The sequence below is a fragment of the Salvelinus fontinalis genome, chromosome 17 (genome assembly GCF_029448725.1).
Source record: "Salvelinus fontinalis isolate EN_2023a chromosome 17, ASM2944872v1, whole genome shotgun sequence".
Classification (NCBI taxonomy): Eukaryota; Metazoa; Chordata; class Actinopteri; order Salmoniformes; family Salmonidae; genus Salvelinus; species Salvelinus fontinalis.
Genome location: NC_074681.1, coordinates 38,583,424 through 38,601,131, shown reverse-complemented (window position 1 = coordinate 38,601,131; position 17,708 = coordinate 38,583,424). Strand labels below are relative to the sequence as shown.

Genomic DNA, 17,708 nt, shown 5'->3' with positions numbered 1-17,708 from the left:
TTCTACCAGATCTAATGTGTTATATTCTCCTACATTAATTTCACATTTCCACAAACTTCAATGTGTTTCTTTTCAAATGGTATCAAGAAAATGCACATCCTTGTTTCAGGTCCTGAGCTACAAGCCAGTTAAATTTGGGTATGTCATTTTAGGCAAAAATTTGAAAAAAATGGACGGATCCTTAATGATTTTTATGCACAGCATTTAGTGTTAAAACCCACAATTTGCAAAAACAGAACAATGCTTCCAGCTAACATCAATGGACATGACACTACATGACAAGACACAGCCATTGTTGTATGAAAACATTGTGGTGCCACTTGGAGACTCTCATCATCGATCAAGTCATTTCACCATTTGACTGTCAGAGTTGCACCATTCTTTATGGTCATCTGAAGTTTTTTTAATTTTATTTCATGCATGGGCCAATTAGGATGTAGAGTTACACAACATATGTATCACAATAGTGCACTCATATGAAGAGTATAACGAACCTCCTTCAAGTCGATATTGTATTGATTAGTAAATTAATAAGGGGCACATGAAAGACATCTGAATGGGATTTTAAGCAAAAAGTTGCTTCTTCTCGTCACACAAACACAGAACATGGGTAGATATATACAGATAAATAGAATGTAAATATATTGTAGAACTGCAAATAGGATATTAGTGCATATCCTACCTGAAAAAAAACGAGTGAGACAGGGGTTGGAAAAAGGCTGCGTAGGATCAATGAGATATAAGGTCCCCGCATTGCCGCCTAAGGCGATTTGTCAGAAGTACCTCCCTGCACATGCATTCCCAATTCTTACGGCTGGTCAGGTCACCGGGCGGCTGGCAATTAAACGAAATTCTCCGTTTTGGGATGAAGCTAGTTGCGTCCGCGACATCCACTCGCAGCGAATAATACAGGAGGACGCATTATGGGTTGAATGAAATTGGAAAAAGGGAGTCAGCGGTATAGTCATAATTTATACTACAATGGACGAGCCAAACATTCTCAGACGTCGTGGGCTGCAGGTAAGAAACCCAATAATAGAAAAACATCAGCATAGCTATTGAAGATTGAAATGATAATGCTTTGCAGTTGTGTTTTGGCATAAGAACATTTAATGATAGGCCAACACAAACAATTGTTGACCCACGTTAGGGCAAACATGCATTTCTCTCTTTCTCTAGGGTTATTTTGTGATTAGTAAAACAGCAATTGACAAACGAAATAAACTGTTTACATTGGGCGCAGTTTTATGGCCAGTTCTTGTGATCTCAAGTATCAAAGCAATTTCGCTTTCCCGTGTATTGTGCCACCTTGTCTTGAAATGGTCATGGATAGGTTACCTTATCGATCCATTCTACACACATGAATGCTGCGTGCGTTGGCACTCAAGGGCAAGCTTGTGGATGCGAAAGTGTAGTTAATAAATCGTTTGTTTCTACAGACAGACAATTTTCTACAGATTGTCTTATTGCCAACACTAGGTTGCTGTGGTGATATGGGCGTTGAGGATGATTGCTAGAGAAACATCCCTTTTTATGTTAACGTATGTGTCTTATATCCAATATAGATGACAAAATTCTAGTCCTTCTGACGGCCCGTGTTCAGAGTTTTTTTTAAATTCCAATCAATTACTCAGATGGCGGCTTTGCTGTTAAAATCCCTTCGGCTTTGTTTGCTCTAAACCTATTATAAAAGAGGTGTTGGTGGGAATGTGCTTGCCCCCATATCCAAAATAAGTGTTTTCATTTTATTATATTGATTGATACCTTCATCTTACATGAGCCTGCAATGAGAATGTGCTTTTGGTTGTGAAACGACCTGCTTTTATCTTTGAAAATACAGCACACTGAGACACATCATTTTCGGCATGCGTATGCTCTGTACATTATCATGCATATTCTACATACAAGGGCTTAAGAATCCGAGCAAACCGAACAGCCTACAAAATGACTATGAATGAGAATACATATTTAAGACCTATAGAACTAGGCCAGAGCTATAATATCTTTACATATAGGAGGGGAATGAACAGCAGGGGATATAGCTGTCATAGACTAAGTTCATAATCAAACAGCCTTTACCTTTTGCAAGACTATCTTTACTGCCATTGTCACCATTTTAATGAGGCGCTCTCTCAATTCCAGAAAGAGCTGAGCCTTCCACGAAGGGGGAACATGTAAGTATCACTGAAGATCACCACTGGTTATCTCTGCTCTTGTTTCACCGTTTGATACAAAACCAAAGGGTGTCACAAGGTGTTATTTGGCACAATAGTTGACATTTACTTGGCACTTCCATGAGGCAACACCTCTTAAAAAGCTGCTTGTGAATTGTCTGTAGGCAAATGTGGTTTCACACCCCAAACCAGTTTTGCGAGTGCCTTGAGGTGGCAGATCGGCCTTACGTTAGTAATATATTTGGACATGTTAACAAACAGTGGTAGATTGAATGAGAATTTAAACTGAGTGTACAAACATTAGGAACACCTGCTCTTTCCTTGACATAGACTGACCAGGTGAAAGCGATGATCCTTAGTTGATGTCACTTGTTAAATCCACTTCAATCAGTGTTGATGAAGGGGAGAAGACGGGTTAAATAAGGCTTTTTAAGCCTTGAGACAATTGAGGTGTGTGTGTGTGTGTGTGTTATTGAGAGGGTGAATGGGCAAGACAAAATATTTAAGTGCTGGGGCCTCCTGAGTGGTGCAGCGGTCTAAGGCACTGCATCACATTTCTTGAGGCATCACTAAAGATGGGTTATGAGGCGTTGCACAATTGGCCTAGCATCTTCCGAGTTAGGGGAGGGTTTGGCTGGCCGGGATGTCCTTGTCCCATCGCGCTCTAGTGACTTCTGTGGCGGGCCGGGTGCATGCACGTTAACACGGTCGCCAGTTGTACGGCGTTTCCTCTGACACATTGGTGTGGCTGGCTTAAGCGAGCAGTGTGTCAAGAAGCAGTGCGGCTTGGCAGGGTTGTGTTTCGGAGGACGCATGGCTCTCGACCTTCGCCTCTCCTGAGTCCGTACAGGAGTTGCAGTGATGGGACAAGACTGTAACTACCAATTTGGATATTGAGATCATTATATTTAAGTGCCTTTTGAATGAGGTATGGTAGTAGGTTCCAGGTGCATCGGTTTGATTGTGTCAACTGTAACGCTCCTGGGTTTTTCCATGCTCAACAGTTTCCCATGTGTATCAAGAATGGTCCACCACCCAAAGGACATCCAGGCTCCTTGACACAACATGGGCAGCATCCCTGTGGAACACTTTCGACACGTTGTAGATTCCATGCCCTGTCGAATTGAGATTGTTCTGGGGGCAAAAGGGAGTGCAACTCAATATTAGGAAGGTGTTTCTAATGTTTTGTACACTCGCTGTATAGATACATCTAATCAAATGTACACCCATGCATTTTATGAAAGGACTGTATGTATGTTTATAGTATGCGTGCATGCACATCAATGCTTTGAGGTCTTGTCAATTAGTATGGAAATAAAATCTATGTTATTCAAAATTAATAATTTCACCTATCATGTATTGAATTCTACACACGTTCCCTAATGACATGTCAGTCAGAATTAGTGTATTTGTCTAGTGACCCTGTCATAGCCTATTGCAGAGCTCTAAGATGAAGCTCTGGCATATTCCATTGGTGTGCAATAAGACAGATATTGTCCTGTTGTGGGCGTCTTATTGACATAGTAACCGGTGTCATCAGGGCCGGCTCTAGCCTTTTGAGGGCCCTGAGTGAGATTTTGCCATGGGGTGGAGAGAGTTTTAAACTTGGGTACGTGTCTGGTCTGTATTCGGCCATGATAGCTGGCTAGACTAATTTACAATCTAAAAATTGTTAGCTGAAATGGCTAATTGAGTGACTGTCAGTGACTGTCTGACATGAGAAGGGAGAACTGCTGATGCACAACCAAATGTCGAACTTGCACCTGGTATATTCTACTATTCGAACTCTCAACAGTAAGTTGAGACCCCAACTGAGTTCCCCCCAAAAAATGTAATAAATGTTGCAGTTTTAAAGTGTCTTTTCTACATATTTTGCCATGGAGCGTAGAGAGAATGTTGCAATTTTACTACAGATTTCATACAATTCTACTCATTTTGCCATGTGGTGGAGAGATCTTTTCAGTTTTAAAGCTAATTTCTTGCAACTCTATTGACATAAGATAAAAATTGCTGATGCAAAACCAAATTTTGAACTTGTAGCTGGTGTATTCTTCTATTCTAATTCTCAACAGTAAGTTGAGAACCTGATTTGAGTTCCTAAAACATGTAGTAATAATTATTATTATTTTGGGGTCCCTCTAGCGGCCTGGTGCTCTAAGCGACAGCGTATGCCTGGAGCCAGCCCTGGGTGTCATAAAGAATGGAGCATATAATGGGAAAGTCTTGTGAAATAGATTTTAATTGTTTATTGACAGGTCTTTCTCAACATATAGGCTAAATATATTATTTGTTTATCATTTCTGTTGTGCGTTTTTATAGAGGATTGATGATTTATTATGGAATGATAAAAATAGGCCACTAATGGTTGCACTAGGTAATATTTTATCAATTTACCTGAGTCTTTTTGAAATAGTCATAACTACATAGGCCTACAGTGACCACGTTTACATGCCCACACTGTATTCTGATAGTAGCTCATATCACGCTTAAGGTCTTATTCGGCATAAGCTGTTTACAAGCAACTTTTGATATCTCGCTCACAAGTATCCCTGTATCCATGAATATTATAAAATGTTTAAGTTCGTATGGGTTATATGGAATAGTAACTAAAATATGGATACTGACTGGAGGCCTCGAAATTCTCACATGTAGCTTAATATATTAACTCCTGCAGAATTATGCATTTCTTGCAGTAAAAGGATGCAACAAATGTTAATTTTGTCTTGAACAGGTTGTGGAGAAATGTATATGTAAAAAAATTATTTTCTTGAGAAAATGGGAATGGGCATGTAACCTGTTGTCACTTATGCAAGCAGACAGTATTTCAACCACATATAATAGGCACCCAAGACGAACAGACGTATCATCAGAAATGTGTTTAATTGTTTTCTCAGCTTTTCATTTCCTTTAAAAAAAAGTCAAACTGTTTATATGGATATTGGATATTTTTTGCACAGGACCAATCATTCCACTGTTTTGGAGTTGTCTTCTCCCCGGTCCCTAAATGAAATAGACAACTTTACCTACGCTGAACAAAAATATAAACGCAACAATTTAAAAGATTTTACTAAATTAGAGTTAATAAGGAAATCAGCCTATTGAAATACATTCATTAGGCCCTAATCCATGGATTTCACATGACTGGGAATACAGATACCTTTAAAAAAAAATGAGGGGCATGGATTAAAAAAAAGTCAGTATCTGGTGTGACCACTTCCCTCATGCAGCACGAGTTGATCAGGCTGTTGATTGTGGCCCGTGAAATGTTGTCCCACTCCTCTTCAATGGCTGTGCGAAGTTGCTGGATTTTGGCAGGAACTGGAACATGCTGTCGTACATGTCGATCCAGACCATCCTAAACTTGCTCAATGAGTGACATGTCTGGTGAGTATGCAGGCCATGGCAGAACTGGGACATGTTCAATTTCCAGGAATTGTGTTCTAAGTCCTTGCGACATGGGGCCGTTCATTAACATGCTGAAACAACATGAGGTAATGGCAGCGGATGAATTGCACAACAATGGGCTTCAGGATCTCGTCACGGGACGTCTGTGCATTGAAAATGCTATCAATTAAATGCAATTGTGTTCGTTGTCCGTAGCTTATGCCTGCCCATACCATTACCCCACCATGGGGAACTCTGTTCACAACGTTGACATCAGCGAACTGCTCTCCCACATGACGCCATACACATGGTCTGCCATCTACCTGGTACAGTACCGGGATTAATTCGAGAAGAGGCCACTTCTCCAGTGTGCCAGCGGCCATAGAATGTTAGCATTTGCCCACTGAAGTCGGTTACGACACCGAACTGCAGCCAGTGCAAGGCCATGGTGAGGATGACGAGCACACAGATGAGCTTCCCGAGACGATTTCAGACAGTTTGTGCAGAAATGTTTTGGTTGTGCAAACCCACAGTTTCATCAACTGTCCAGGTGGCTGGTCTTAGAAGATCCCGGAGGTGATCGAAGAGGCCAGATGTGGAGGCCCTGGGCTGTTGTGGTTACAAGTGGTGTACGGTTGTGAGGCCGGTTGGACCTACTGCCAAATTCTCTAAAACGACGTGGTAGAACATTCAATTCTCTGGCAACAGCTCTGGTCGACATTCCTGCAGTCAGTATGCCAATTGTACACTCCCTCAAACTTGAGACATCTGTGGCATTGTTGTATAACAAAAATCCACATTTTAGAGTGGCCTTTTATTGTCCACAGCACACGGTTCACCTGTGTAATGCTCATGCTTTTTAATTAGTTTATTGATATGCCACCTGTCAGGTGGATGGATTATTTTGGCAAAGGAGAAATGCTCATATTAACAGGGATGTAAACACATTTGTTCCTCAAATTTTGTGCACAATCTATTCTTGAGAATCAAACATTATTTCAGCTCATGAAACATGGGACAACACTTTACATGTTGCGTTTTACTGATCAAATCACATTTTCAAATCAAATTGTATTTGTCACATTTTTTAATTGTAATTATTCGATTTATTGCCTACCTCATGCCTTTTGCACACATTGTATATAGATTCTCTTTTTTTCTACCATGTTATTGACTTGTTTATTGTTTACTCCATGTGTAACTCTGTGTTGTTGTCTGTTCACACTGCTATGCTTTATCTTGGCCAGGTTGCAGTTGCAAATGAGAACTTGTTCTCAACTAGCCTACCTGGTTAAATAAAGGTGAAATAAAAAAATAAAAAAAATTCGCCGAAAACAACAGTGAAATAGTTACTTACAAGCCCTTAACCAACAATGCAGTTAAGAAAAATAAGTGTATAGTAAAAATAAATAAGAATAAAAATAACAAATAATTAAAGACCAGCAGTAAAATAACAGTAGCGAGGTCATATACAGGGGGGTACCGGTACAATGTGCGGAGACACAGGTTAGTCGAGGGAATTGAGGTACTATGTACATGTAAGTAGAGTTATTAAAGTGACTATGCATAGATAATAAACAGAGTAGCAGCAGCGTAAAAAAAGAGGGGAGGGACAATGCAAAAAGTCTGGGTAGCCATTTGATTAGCTGTTCAGGAATCTTATTGCTTGAGGGTAGAAGCTGTTAAGAAGCCTTTTGGACCGATGTAAGACATTTTTCTGGTGAACACTACTTTATTTAGTCTTCTGGGGCAACACGTTATAACAGAAGAGAAGCTGCATGTATTTAACTATAGCCTAGTTGACAAACGGACTACCTAATGTTGGAAATTATAAGTGGAAACTTAGATAAATAAGGGGTGAAAGTAGCCTAAGCTAGTAGGCTATACGGTCCAGTACGGTGTATCAGAAAAATACATTATTATGGCGGATCAAACTGCGGCATGTATAGCCTACTTTTTTAAAGTGATTTGTTTGACAATCTGGTGACAATTTATCACACCACACCCATGATATGCGAAACTGAGCCTGCGCAGACCGTGAAAAACAACAGTAAACGGGATAAGGTGTCGACATGTCACAGTATCCCGTCTAATATCAGCTTATAGCGGGCATCTTATCCGGGTTTCTCATAAACGGGATTCAAGATTTGTCGGGTTATTGTAAACGATAAGATGTTTTATTTGCGTCAACTCAAACCGAATACTTTATTATCCCGAGTAATAACTGGATATTGGTATAGATGTAAACGTGGGCAATGACATTCAAATCGATGTAAAACCCATGATCAAACTTTCATGTGAGCGCAACAATCCCCAAATGACAACTTCCTCCCATCCGCGGCAATCCCTCCTCCAACCGATGGGTTGACACAATTATCTGTACAATTATTAGCTGTTTCTGGGAAGTTTTTATCAGTTTTGCTGATTTGGAAATATTGATGATGCGCGCGAAAGTCTTGTAATGTAGTGCGCGAAAATTCACAGGGAAGAAATAAAGCGATGACGGCATCATTTACGGTTGCTTTCTTGCCTGAACTGCCACGGGTATGCAGTCAAATAGTGCTAACCATTGTCGGAGTTTTTGGTTTCGGACTCCGAGTGCTTTCCGAGGAAATAACAATTATGTTTCTCAAGAGATAGTGGTCATTTACGAAATTTGATAAAGTATCACTTTGTATCGCTCTAATTCATCATGTCTGATCAGAATTACTACTGGACAGTCTTGCCCAGCTACAAAACAAGTTTTGTGACTGGGGCCATGATGAAAAGATCGAAAAGGTAATTTGATTTTCTTCTATCTGATTTGCCAAACTATTTAAATCAGTAATAGTGTAAGACTTATGGATGGGACCCGCGCAGTTTAGCCTATTGCTTTGACTAAGACAATTGAAATGCAAAATGCCAACACCAGACCACAGACTAAAATGACGTCGCTTATTTAATGTTTTTTGTTTAAGATTTTCTCAAACAGTAACTTTCCCATTCACGACAATAGTACACATTGGCCTTTGCTTTCATGTTGTTCACTATGGTTTCGTGTTATGGTCTCAACTACCGTATTTGTCCGTTTACATCCGCCCTAGTTTTGTTTTTCCGATAGAGAAACGTGGCCATTGTAGACTATGCGGTTATTGTTGCCTATGTATTGTCTTATAGAAGCAGCAGCTGTCCATGGGGACACAGTGTTGTTCATGCAGAAGGCTCACAACTTGTTCATTACACTATAGGCCCCACAAACTCAACATCGAAGCCAGTTCCACTGCTTTTTAAAAATTGTTCCCCTCTACAGATTTTAGACCTGGGACACCGGGTAGGTGCAATTATCAGGTAGAACAGAAAACCAGCAGGCAGCGGACCAAGTAGGGTAGGAGTTGAATGCAACTGGTATAGGTTATACTATAGTCGAGCTAAAAATGCAACCTGGACTCAGGGGTAGATGTAACATAGTAAATGGAAATCTGGGATGCTCAAATTAGTATGATATGTAGTGCTGAGTGATTTAACTAACATTTGTTATTTTTTTGGTTAATTTACCAACTTCAGTTCAGTTATTTTAATTCCATTTCGTTTGTTTTTAATTTTTTTTACTTGATGTGCAGTTTCTGTAGAGAAATCAGATCAAGCCTGAATTGTGCGATGTATTAGGGAGTTGTAGTTTCCAACAGGAAAATATTTTATGTAGTTTAGCACAGAAAACTTGGTAATTAACTACAATGACCATAATCCACTACATGCCCGCTTAAACTTGTCCGTTCTGTGCAGCGCATACACAGAATGAGAGAACACAAGATCTAGAGGGATAGAAAGCAGTTGCTTTGTGAGCCTGAAAATACATTATCTAAGTGATTTGATAGTTGGTATTCAGTAGTCATAAAAGTATGCCTTATTTACTTTGAACCACTAAAATGATTTTGTCAGACTGTGTAGGTAACAGCTCAAACCCCTCTGATATGATATGTTAAAGTTTGTTTTGGTATGTATGTATTAATTTGTGGACAACGTCATCTATTTTGTATGTAATGTTAAGGATTAATTTGTGGACTTCCATCATCCATTTCATATATGTTATGAGTTTTTGATACATACTGTATGATATGTTACAAATCCCAATTTGTTGTGGCTAGGTGGCTAACGTTAACTAGGCTAGTGGTTAGAGTTAGCTTAAGGGTTAGCTAACATGCTAAGTAGTTGCTAAAAGAATAAAGTTATCCATGATGAGATTCAAACACAACCTTTGCGTTGTTAGACGTTCGTGTTCTACACCCACCCAACTTTTTTTGTTTTTGCCTTAAGTAACCTTCTGTCTTATGTAACCATATCATACTAATTTCCTAGATTCTCATTTATTATGTTACATCTAGTGTATGAGACCAGGCTGAAATATAAAGCAAAACTGTATAATTTACCTTTTAATAGCTGGGCAACGGCACACATTTCAGCAAATAAACGCCTTTTTCAAATATAAACGCTGGGTCTAAATAAATTAAACAATTAGCTACGCAAATGAGCAAAAGCTCTGTGCATTAAAGCTGCAATATGTAACTTTTGGGGCGACCTGACCAAATTCACAGTTGTGAGTTATAGATATGTCATTCTCATTGAAAGCAAGTCTAAGAAGTGGTAGATCTGGGGCGATCTGACATATTATTGCTTTTTGAGGTCAGTTCACAGATCTGTTTTGTGTGCTTTTTCTCCGCCTCCCGTGCTTAAGTTTTTTTTTTTTGTGTTTAACTTTCTGTTTTGTACACCAGCTGAAAATACAATAGTATTGGTTATGGAAAATATATTTCAGTTGTTTAGATGGTACAATGATTCTCTTCGCTATACTTGCAGTAGCTTACATTGGCGATTCAGTAAATGTCTGTAGCCTACATGTTTGACCATAGCCTACTACGTTTAAAAAAAAATCCTGTCGGTGGATGGGGAAAAACTTCAAGGTGCGCCTGACCGCTAACACCAGCAGTGTCAACAGCCAAGTATTCACCATAATCTCTTTTCATGACAAACCTGCCTGTTTTCTTTTACACTTGGCTTCCTTATGCATGGAACTGGGTAAAGTCCCTACTAGCGATACGGGTTGTTTATAGACTGAGACATAAATCATTTCCATTGCCTCTAAGTGTTTTGATTGTGATTTGATTTCCACAAAGTTGAGTGAATTAATAGATTCATGAAATACATTTTATTACAAGGGGCATCTTTTGTAATCTGATCTCCATGCCAACCCAGAAATGTCAGACTCAGTTGTCTTCTGAGCTCCTCAATTATTTTAGGTCACTGGCAGCGAGATGGTATTGATATTAGTGGCAGCCCAACGTCAACAATGGGGACTGGGGATCCGTCATCTCCGAAAACAAAACAAACTGAAAATGAGTTCCTTCCATTCTGTAAATCTACCCCTGGCCATGGAGCCTGGTGGGTACACACCCCGCAGGCACTGTAGCCCTCCAATAACAGAGATGGTTTTTAACCAATGGACTGCTGAGCGCACTAATTTGGGTATATCTAAATTGTCCAATTCAACCAAATTAGGTCATTACTGCCCTGCCTAGATTGTGATGGGGAACTATAAGCCAAAAACAGAAGGTCCAAATAATTTTCCGACACAATTTGAATGATAAATCTGCTGTATCATGAGTTCTCAAAACTTGTGGTGAAAGTATGTACTGTATCATACAGGCAAAATATTCTTAACACCTGCATGTTGCATTTAAGCCCCAATTTCACAACTCTGTTTACGTTTCACTACTTTAATGTGTCACAAAGCAATTTTCTCCCTTTTTTCCACAGTTGCCGTAACAGCAAAAGGGGTCTGGCGGTCGGGACCCCCTCGCCGTCACTCTCCCGACCACTCTCACCTCTCCCCCTTGCCACAGGTAGGTGTTGTTGTGAGCCGTCTCTGCACTGCACCCTGTATGCGATAGAGATACCAGACCAGCATGCGATAAACACATAGCAAACCAATCAACATGTGACATTAGAGATAGTAGACCAATCAGGCCTTTCCAGTGCATTGTGCCAGCAGAGCACAATGCACACAGACACAGCTAACCACATGATATGTGTTCAGAGTTTTCTCACAGTCAAATGAAAACGCAGCAGCTGAGCTGACAAAGCTCAAATTACTGTTTGGCTTCTGTTTTGAAGCTGAAGTTACCGAAGACGTTCATGTACAGATCACGATCTCCCTACTGCGAAACCAGAGGGGTTTGTATCGCTTTAGGGGAATAACATGAAATATACTTCACATGAAAGAGAGAAAGGCTTCCTTCATGGTTATTGGTTGTGAGCCAGTGGAGGACTTAGTAAATCTGAGACTTGTTATCCTCTTCCAAGCGGACAGTCAGGCTTATTTTCATCATAACAAATTCGGATGGCCAGACCAGTTAATAAAAGTGCTACGGATGGAGTTGAGACTTATCAAAGGAGCATGAGTTAGGCCCGTCACAAAAACCCTGTCCTCTCCAGACCACATGCTTGTAAATATGCATTGAGTTTATTGAATTCAGTTCCGCCTGAGACCGATTTCTTTGCATTTACTTGTGCGCCATCAGCTCCCAAGAATGAGAGCGGACTGCAGTTATAGCAACATGGCCTATTTCTTGATGATTAGAAAACGTGTCCCGGTGATAAAACTCTGACAGTCTGATTGTTGTGTTTCAGCTGGAAGTAGTCCCCAAGAAAGCCCCAGAAATGTCTCTGCCAGTGCCACCGCCAACTTCCAGTTTGCGCGCAGGTAAGAAAAAATCCTATCTTTCAATAAATTCAGTTTAATAGAAGAAATTTAGTTTTTAATTTGGCTGTGTTATTGAAGTTCCGAAAGGATTGGGTCAGTGACAAATGTTTTGTTGTTTTGGCTCTGTCCTCCAGCATTTTGGATTTGAAATGATATAATGACTGAGGTTAGTGCAGACTGTCAGCTTTAATTTGAGGATATTATATCGGGTGAACCGTTTAGAAAATACAGCACGTTTTGTACATGGTCCTCCCATTTTAGGGGACCAAAAGTATCGGGACAAATTCACTTATGTGTATTAAAGTAGCACAAAGTTAAGTATTTGGTCCCATATTCCCAGCACGCAATGACTACATCAAGCTTGTGACACATTTCTTGGATTCATTTGCTGTTTGTTTTGGTTGTGTTTCAGATTATTTGGTGGCCAATAGAAATAAATGGCAAATCATATAGTGTCAAAAAGGATAGATCCTCCCATAATTGCATAGGAAGAAGATGGTTTGGTACAGTAGGTAACCTCCATCATTCCCATGACCACAGCCAATGCATCAAAAACCTCCTATTAATGAGGAGGACCGTGCTTTAGAACGAAGCCAGCCAAATGGCTCTAGGGGCACTCGCGGGACATGGGACTTGTTATTTATCAGTGCAATTTTAAAGGGAGAGTCACTATGCAGTGCCCATGCTCTGGCTGCCATTATGATGTGTTACAAGCAGAGCCTCATGTCGAGTCTATTATGCTTCACGTTGTATCCAGTGGTGGGCTTGCTCACAGTCAATCATCCACTTCAGTGGTCAACAGTGCAAACCAGTCAGGCTTGAGGACGGTGAGGTAAAGCTTTTTATGGTACAGTATCACTGTACCGTACCATAAGCCTTAAAGATAAGTGGGGGGAAATAACACGGAACATTTTAGCCGTGCGCAAGTTTGCGTTAACTTACTACATGACACTGCTAAATTTACTGAGGTTTCCGAGATGCCGATGTGGACAGATGCTGTGGCTGCACTATGTAAGGTGTTGAGTTGGGATAGTTGTTGTCCTACTCATAGATTGCAGTCTGTTTGTCCTACTCATAGATTGCAGTCTGTTTGTCCTACTTATAGATTGCAGTCTGTTGTGCATGCAATTATTTAGCCACGTAAACAACACCATGCGAGTAATACTGACACACAATAAAATGGGTGCCATGGGTATCGTTCAATCAAAGCTGTTACCGGAACTTTGTTATGATGGAAAGCTCCCAGGTTATGTCCACATTTTCCAGGTGCTGCAACCAAGTGTGTTTTTGATTAATGTACTAAAGCAAATGTTTAACTGTGTGAAACAAGAAGGGACTCAACTGTACACTAGGCTGTAATTGTAAAGAAGAATTTGTACTTAACTGGCTTGCCTAGTTAAATAAAAATCTAATTGCATAATTCTCTCATTGTTTTGGCTTACCCGGAAACCTCTGCACACGGGTGTTGATTTAAAAAAAAAAAAATGAGCACATCAAAACAGCCTCCCTTTCCATTCCTCTCCAGCGGTATGGTACCTTAATATTAAATAATATCACTTATTAACCCCTTACACTTGTGGAAATTGGCCTACATCGATAGAGACAAATTGAAATGTTTCTAACAGTTATAAAAAGCATACGCATGACTATGGTAGCAATTGAAAGGGAACACTTTGGAGATTATGGGGAGAGAATAAGATCAGAAAAAACGATTATGGGTGTTTGAGTAATGGATCAAACTGTGCAAAGTTCCTAAGTGATTTCAATGCACCTTTTTATGACCTCAAGGAAAGAGCCTTAAAGCTCCTAGCTTTGCCATTTGAGGAAGTGTTTGGAACACAGCCCTGCATCCCCACCATCGCACAATTATAGTGTGTATACAATTTACTGTTGTAATCCAAACATGTTCCATTATAAATCGCAATCTGGTTCAGGTGGGCATCGTTTGAAAGCTTATATTTCCAACATGGCTACCTCAGCTATAAAATACAATCTTACGGCATTAGGCTTTCGAAAGGCACTTCAGACCAACCGATTTGTAATTTTGGTGCGCAAAGAATGGAGTCATGAGTGCGTTCAAGTGCGTGTTCTGCGACAAATGTTCTTCACAATACGACAAACGGGCTCATTGTGTTCGGGACAAGCCAGGGTATAACGCATGTCATCTTTGGAACTGTGGATCAAACACAGCGATCATAAACGTTGATATTGTAAATGACATGCGTTTTTCGAATATGTAACTGTGAAGTGCACATTTGGACTCATGGGGGTGTGGTTTTTGTGTGTACGACATCAAAGTGTTATTTATAATCATCTTCAATGACTCATCTTTCAGAACACATCGACTCCTTTCGATTCGCAGCGTTTCCCTCACTGGGACAACAACAAATGTGCAAAAGTAGCCCAATTAGTGGGAGGGATGGGTGTATCTTTGTTGTGCGCAGTGCTCAAGTTAAACGTCAGTCAAAACCCATACAGCACTGTGAAGTGGCTGACCTGAGTTCTGACTTAATATATAGCATACTGTACAGCCACTGCGTTCCAATTTAGGTGTTTATCAATGACAAAATCTGCCATTTTCAACCCGTGTACGGGATTGACGGGTCCTGTGATTGGAAAGGTTTAATAATACATCTGAGATATGAAGAGAAAGGGACATATTCCAGCCGACTAATCCTTGCCCTGATACCCACAGAAACCCCAATCTCATTAAGTCAGACCTGATTTGTCGACATGTTAGTCAAGCTGATTGTACAAGGCGCTAACCTGACGCATGAGGAATATTGTGGCACACATGCCATTATGGATCGACTCATCCTTAAACCTGTCAGGGAAATGGGGAAGGGAAATGGGCCCCGAAGTAACATGTCTGTCAACATGGCGTATCACATTTGGTAAACAAAGAAGTTTCAGTGAGTTGTGTTGAGGTGGGAGATTTGGCTGGGATATAAACCGAAGCGATTGAGCTGAAGGGTAGTGCAATGTGGTGTGTGTGTGAAATGACTCATTAGGCAGGTGCCAATGTGTTCATAGCATTGTTGCCTGTTATCAGCTGTTCAGATGTAGCCTGATGTTCAGAACCTTAGTCTGTGAGCTTCTGACTGCTTTACGTTTACCTTTACCTGATTGTTTGTTTTTGTCTGTCTCCCTGTCTGTCATAATGTGATGAACCAGTCACCTGGCACGCACTGAAAGGTAGGAAAACAGTTGCCCCCCCCCCCCCTCTCTTATGTCAATTTTAAATGATACTTAATTTAAACATATTAGACAGCTTTTGGTAGTGCTTCGTGATTAACTCTCAAGAGGATGTGTAAGAGATTGAAACTCACAAGCGCCATGTCTTTCCAGAGCGGATGGGCGGAGATGGTCTGTGGCCTCCGTTCCCTCGTCTGGCTATGGAACCAACCCCCCCAGCTCCTCAGTGTCTGTAAGTGGTCCTCATTTAAATATTTAAGCCCTTCTTCCTCGAAGACCAGCAAGGGGGTGTTTTTATTTATTATTATTATATTTTTTTTTTGCAGTGTCGTCAATACTCAATATAGCTGTCAATCAAATGTCTATGTAGCAACACCACCTTGTACAGTAGACTCATAGGACATGTGGCTGTTAAGTTCAGTATTTAAGGTTAGTAATAGAAAGTAAGTCCAGGTAAGATATTTTATACTGTAGAAGATCGCTAAACAGGAACCAGGGAAGACGAGGCACATGTAAAACAAAAATTAAATCATTTTTTGGGGGGGATTCGTCTGGGATATTCTCTGTCCTTTTGTGACTTGGGTTGCATATTCTGTTTTAGGTGCTTGTCCGGGATATTCTGTGTGCCTTGTCCTTGTTCCGGGATTTAAGTCTCCTGGCCTTGACGTGGCTGTGATGATTCACCACAGAATGGGTTTAATGTTCATCTCTATATTGTCTGTTGGCAGTGTCCCCTATAAACAGCTGAGTGTCCTTTTCAGCACATCTGTGAATTATGTAAACCAGCTGTGGGGACAGTCGTAAGAGCAGGACTCATGAGTCACCTGATGGGAGAACAGTAATACTGATGAAACGCCTCGCCAGCCCTCATCCATCTTAAGCTTTTTGTCAGTGTTTTGGCTTGAGGGAGTTATGGTACAGTGGAACTTAGGAAAATGACTACTTTGTAGTTCTTGTACAATGATTTATTCATTAACCCCCATGATTAAAAGCCCAAAATAACTTAATTTGAAGTGAAATCCTCATTTATTGTTTCAGTTGCTCGGGGCATTGGTTGTTTGCTTTGCACTGCTTAACGTTATTTCTGTAAGGTTGTTATAGTTTGGTATTTTTATATTTGTTTTTATTCCCTTTTGTTTTTTTAAATTAGCAATTCATTTTATTTTTTGTTAGTTTTCAGACCTGATTTGCTTGTTATATAAAAAAGTGTGTGTCTTAGTCAATCTCAATGTGTCTTAGATTCAATAGGAAGAGTGCCGAGACAAGTTGAAAAAATATGGTTGAAGGAAACTTTCATCCATGTTTTAAATCAATCTAATCCTTTAGAATTTTAATGGTACATGTAAGAAGTCAAGTTGGCTACCTGTTGATAGTGATGCTCAAGCTAGGTGTGAAAAGCTTGAAGCCATCACCTGGCCGCACTTACTGACCATATTCAGTAAATCCTCCAAAAAGCTTAACCTCATTAGATTATTTTTTAATTTTTTTTTTTAAGTTAAGAAAAAAATCAAATATTTGAATATAATTCCTAATGGATTTTATTTTAATTCGTTTTGGAGTCAAAGATAATAGTTTTTGTTTTTCGAACAGGTTTGTTATTTTATTTCAGTTTACTAATTCGTTTTTTCTTGACTAGTTTTGAATTAGCCTTGTCTCCCAGCACCATTTCAGTGTGTCGGAACCCATTTTTTCTAGCTATATACCCCCCCCCCCGCCTAAGATAATTTGTCACCTATTGGGTAAACCCAGGTTAACAATAAACCCTAGACCTGTGGAAAAACAGTACATCACCAGCCAGACAAGTACTGGATGACATTGCACATTTCCTCGTACTGCACTGTATACAGGAAGTCAAACCGAGGGCAACTAAATATGTCAGCTGTGTCTGTCTCTGGGTCTTGTGGCATTGTTTTCTTTTTTTGGAGTTGTCGAAAGACACCCCAGCCGGCGGACAAACAAGGCCCATTCTATTCAGGCCGCTATGTCTGGGCTGTGATTTTTCTATGGCTTAGGCAGTGAGGTCAGTCCCTCCATTCCCACACAATACCCCATTCACTGCCCGGTGTCAGTTAACCCATTATGTAGTGCTCCGGTTCCTCCCTCGGAGAAAAGGTCATATGATCCTCCTTCAGGGAAACACAAGCTTTTGGACGCTAATAAATTCCACTGTCTGCGTGTTGCGCATTTTGGTTTTAAATGAAAATACACACCGTCATCTG

At 40.2% G+C, this 17,708-nt stretch overlaps 1 protein-coding gene across 3 annotated transcripts in view; it reads left to right on the top strand.

The window, feature by feature from the left end:
* The first annotated feature begins 303 nt into the window (after positions 1–303).
* LOC129814313 (microtubule-associated serine/threonine-protein kinase 3-like) overlaps positions 304–17,708 on the top strand; it is a 48,768-nt gene continuing 31,363 nt past the window's right edge. For 2 of the 3 annotated variants that reach the window (XM_055867370.1, XM_055867367.1), the window contains exons 1-5: positions 7,887–8,336; positions 11,349–11,434; positions 12,222–12,294; positions 15,469–15,489; positions 15,643–15,721. In XM_055867370.1, the coding sequence (XP_055723345.1) occupies positions 8,251–8,336; positions 11,349–11,434; positions 12,222–12,294; positions 15,469–15,489; positions 15,643–15,721 (345 nt within the window). In that variant the 5' untranslated portion in view covers positions 7,887–8,250. Of the gene's footprint in view, positions 1,021–2,142; positions 2,175–7,886; positions 8,337–11,348; positions 11,435–12,221; positions 12,295–15,468; positions 15,490–15,642; positions 15,722–17,708 lie in introns of those variants that run through there. The other variant, XM_055867368.1, reaches the window with a different exon arrangement.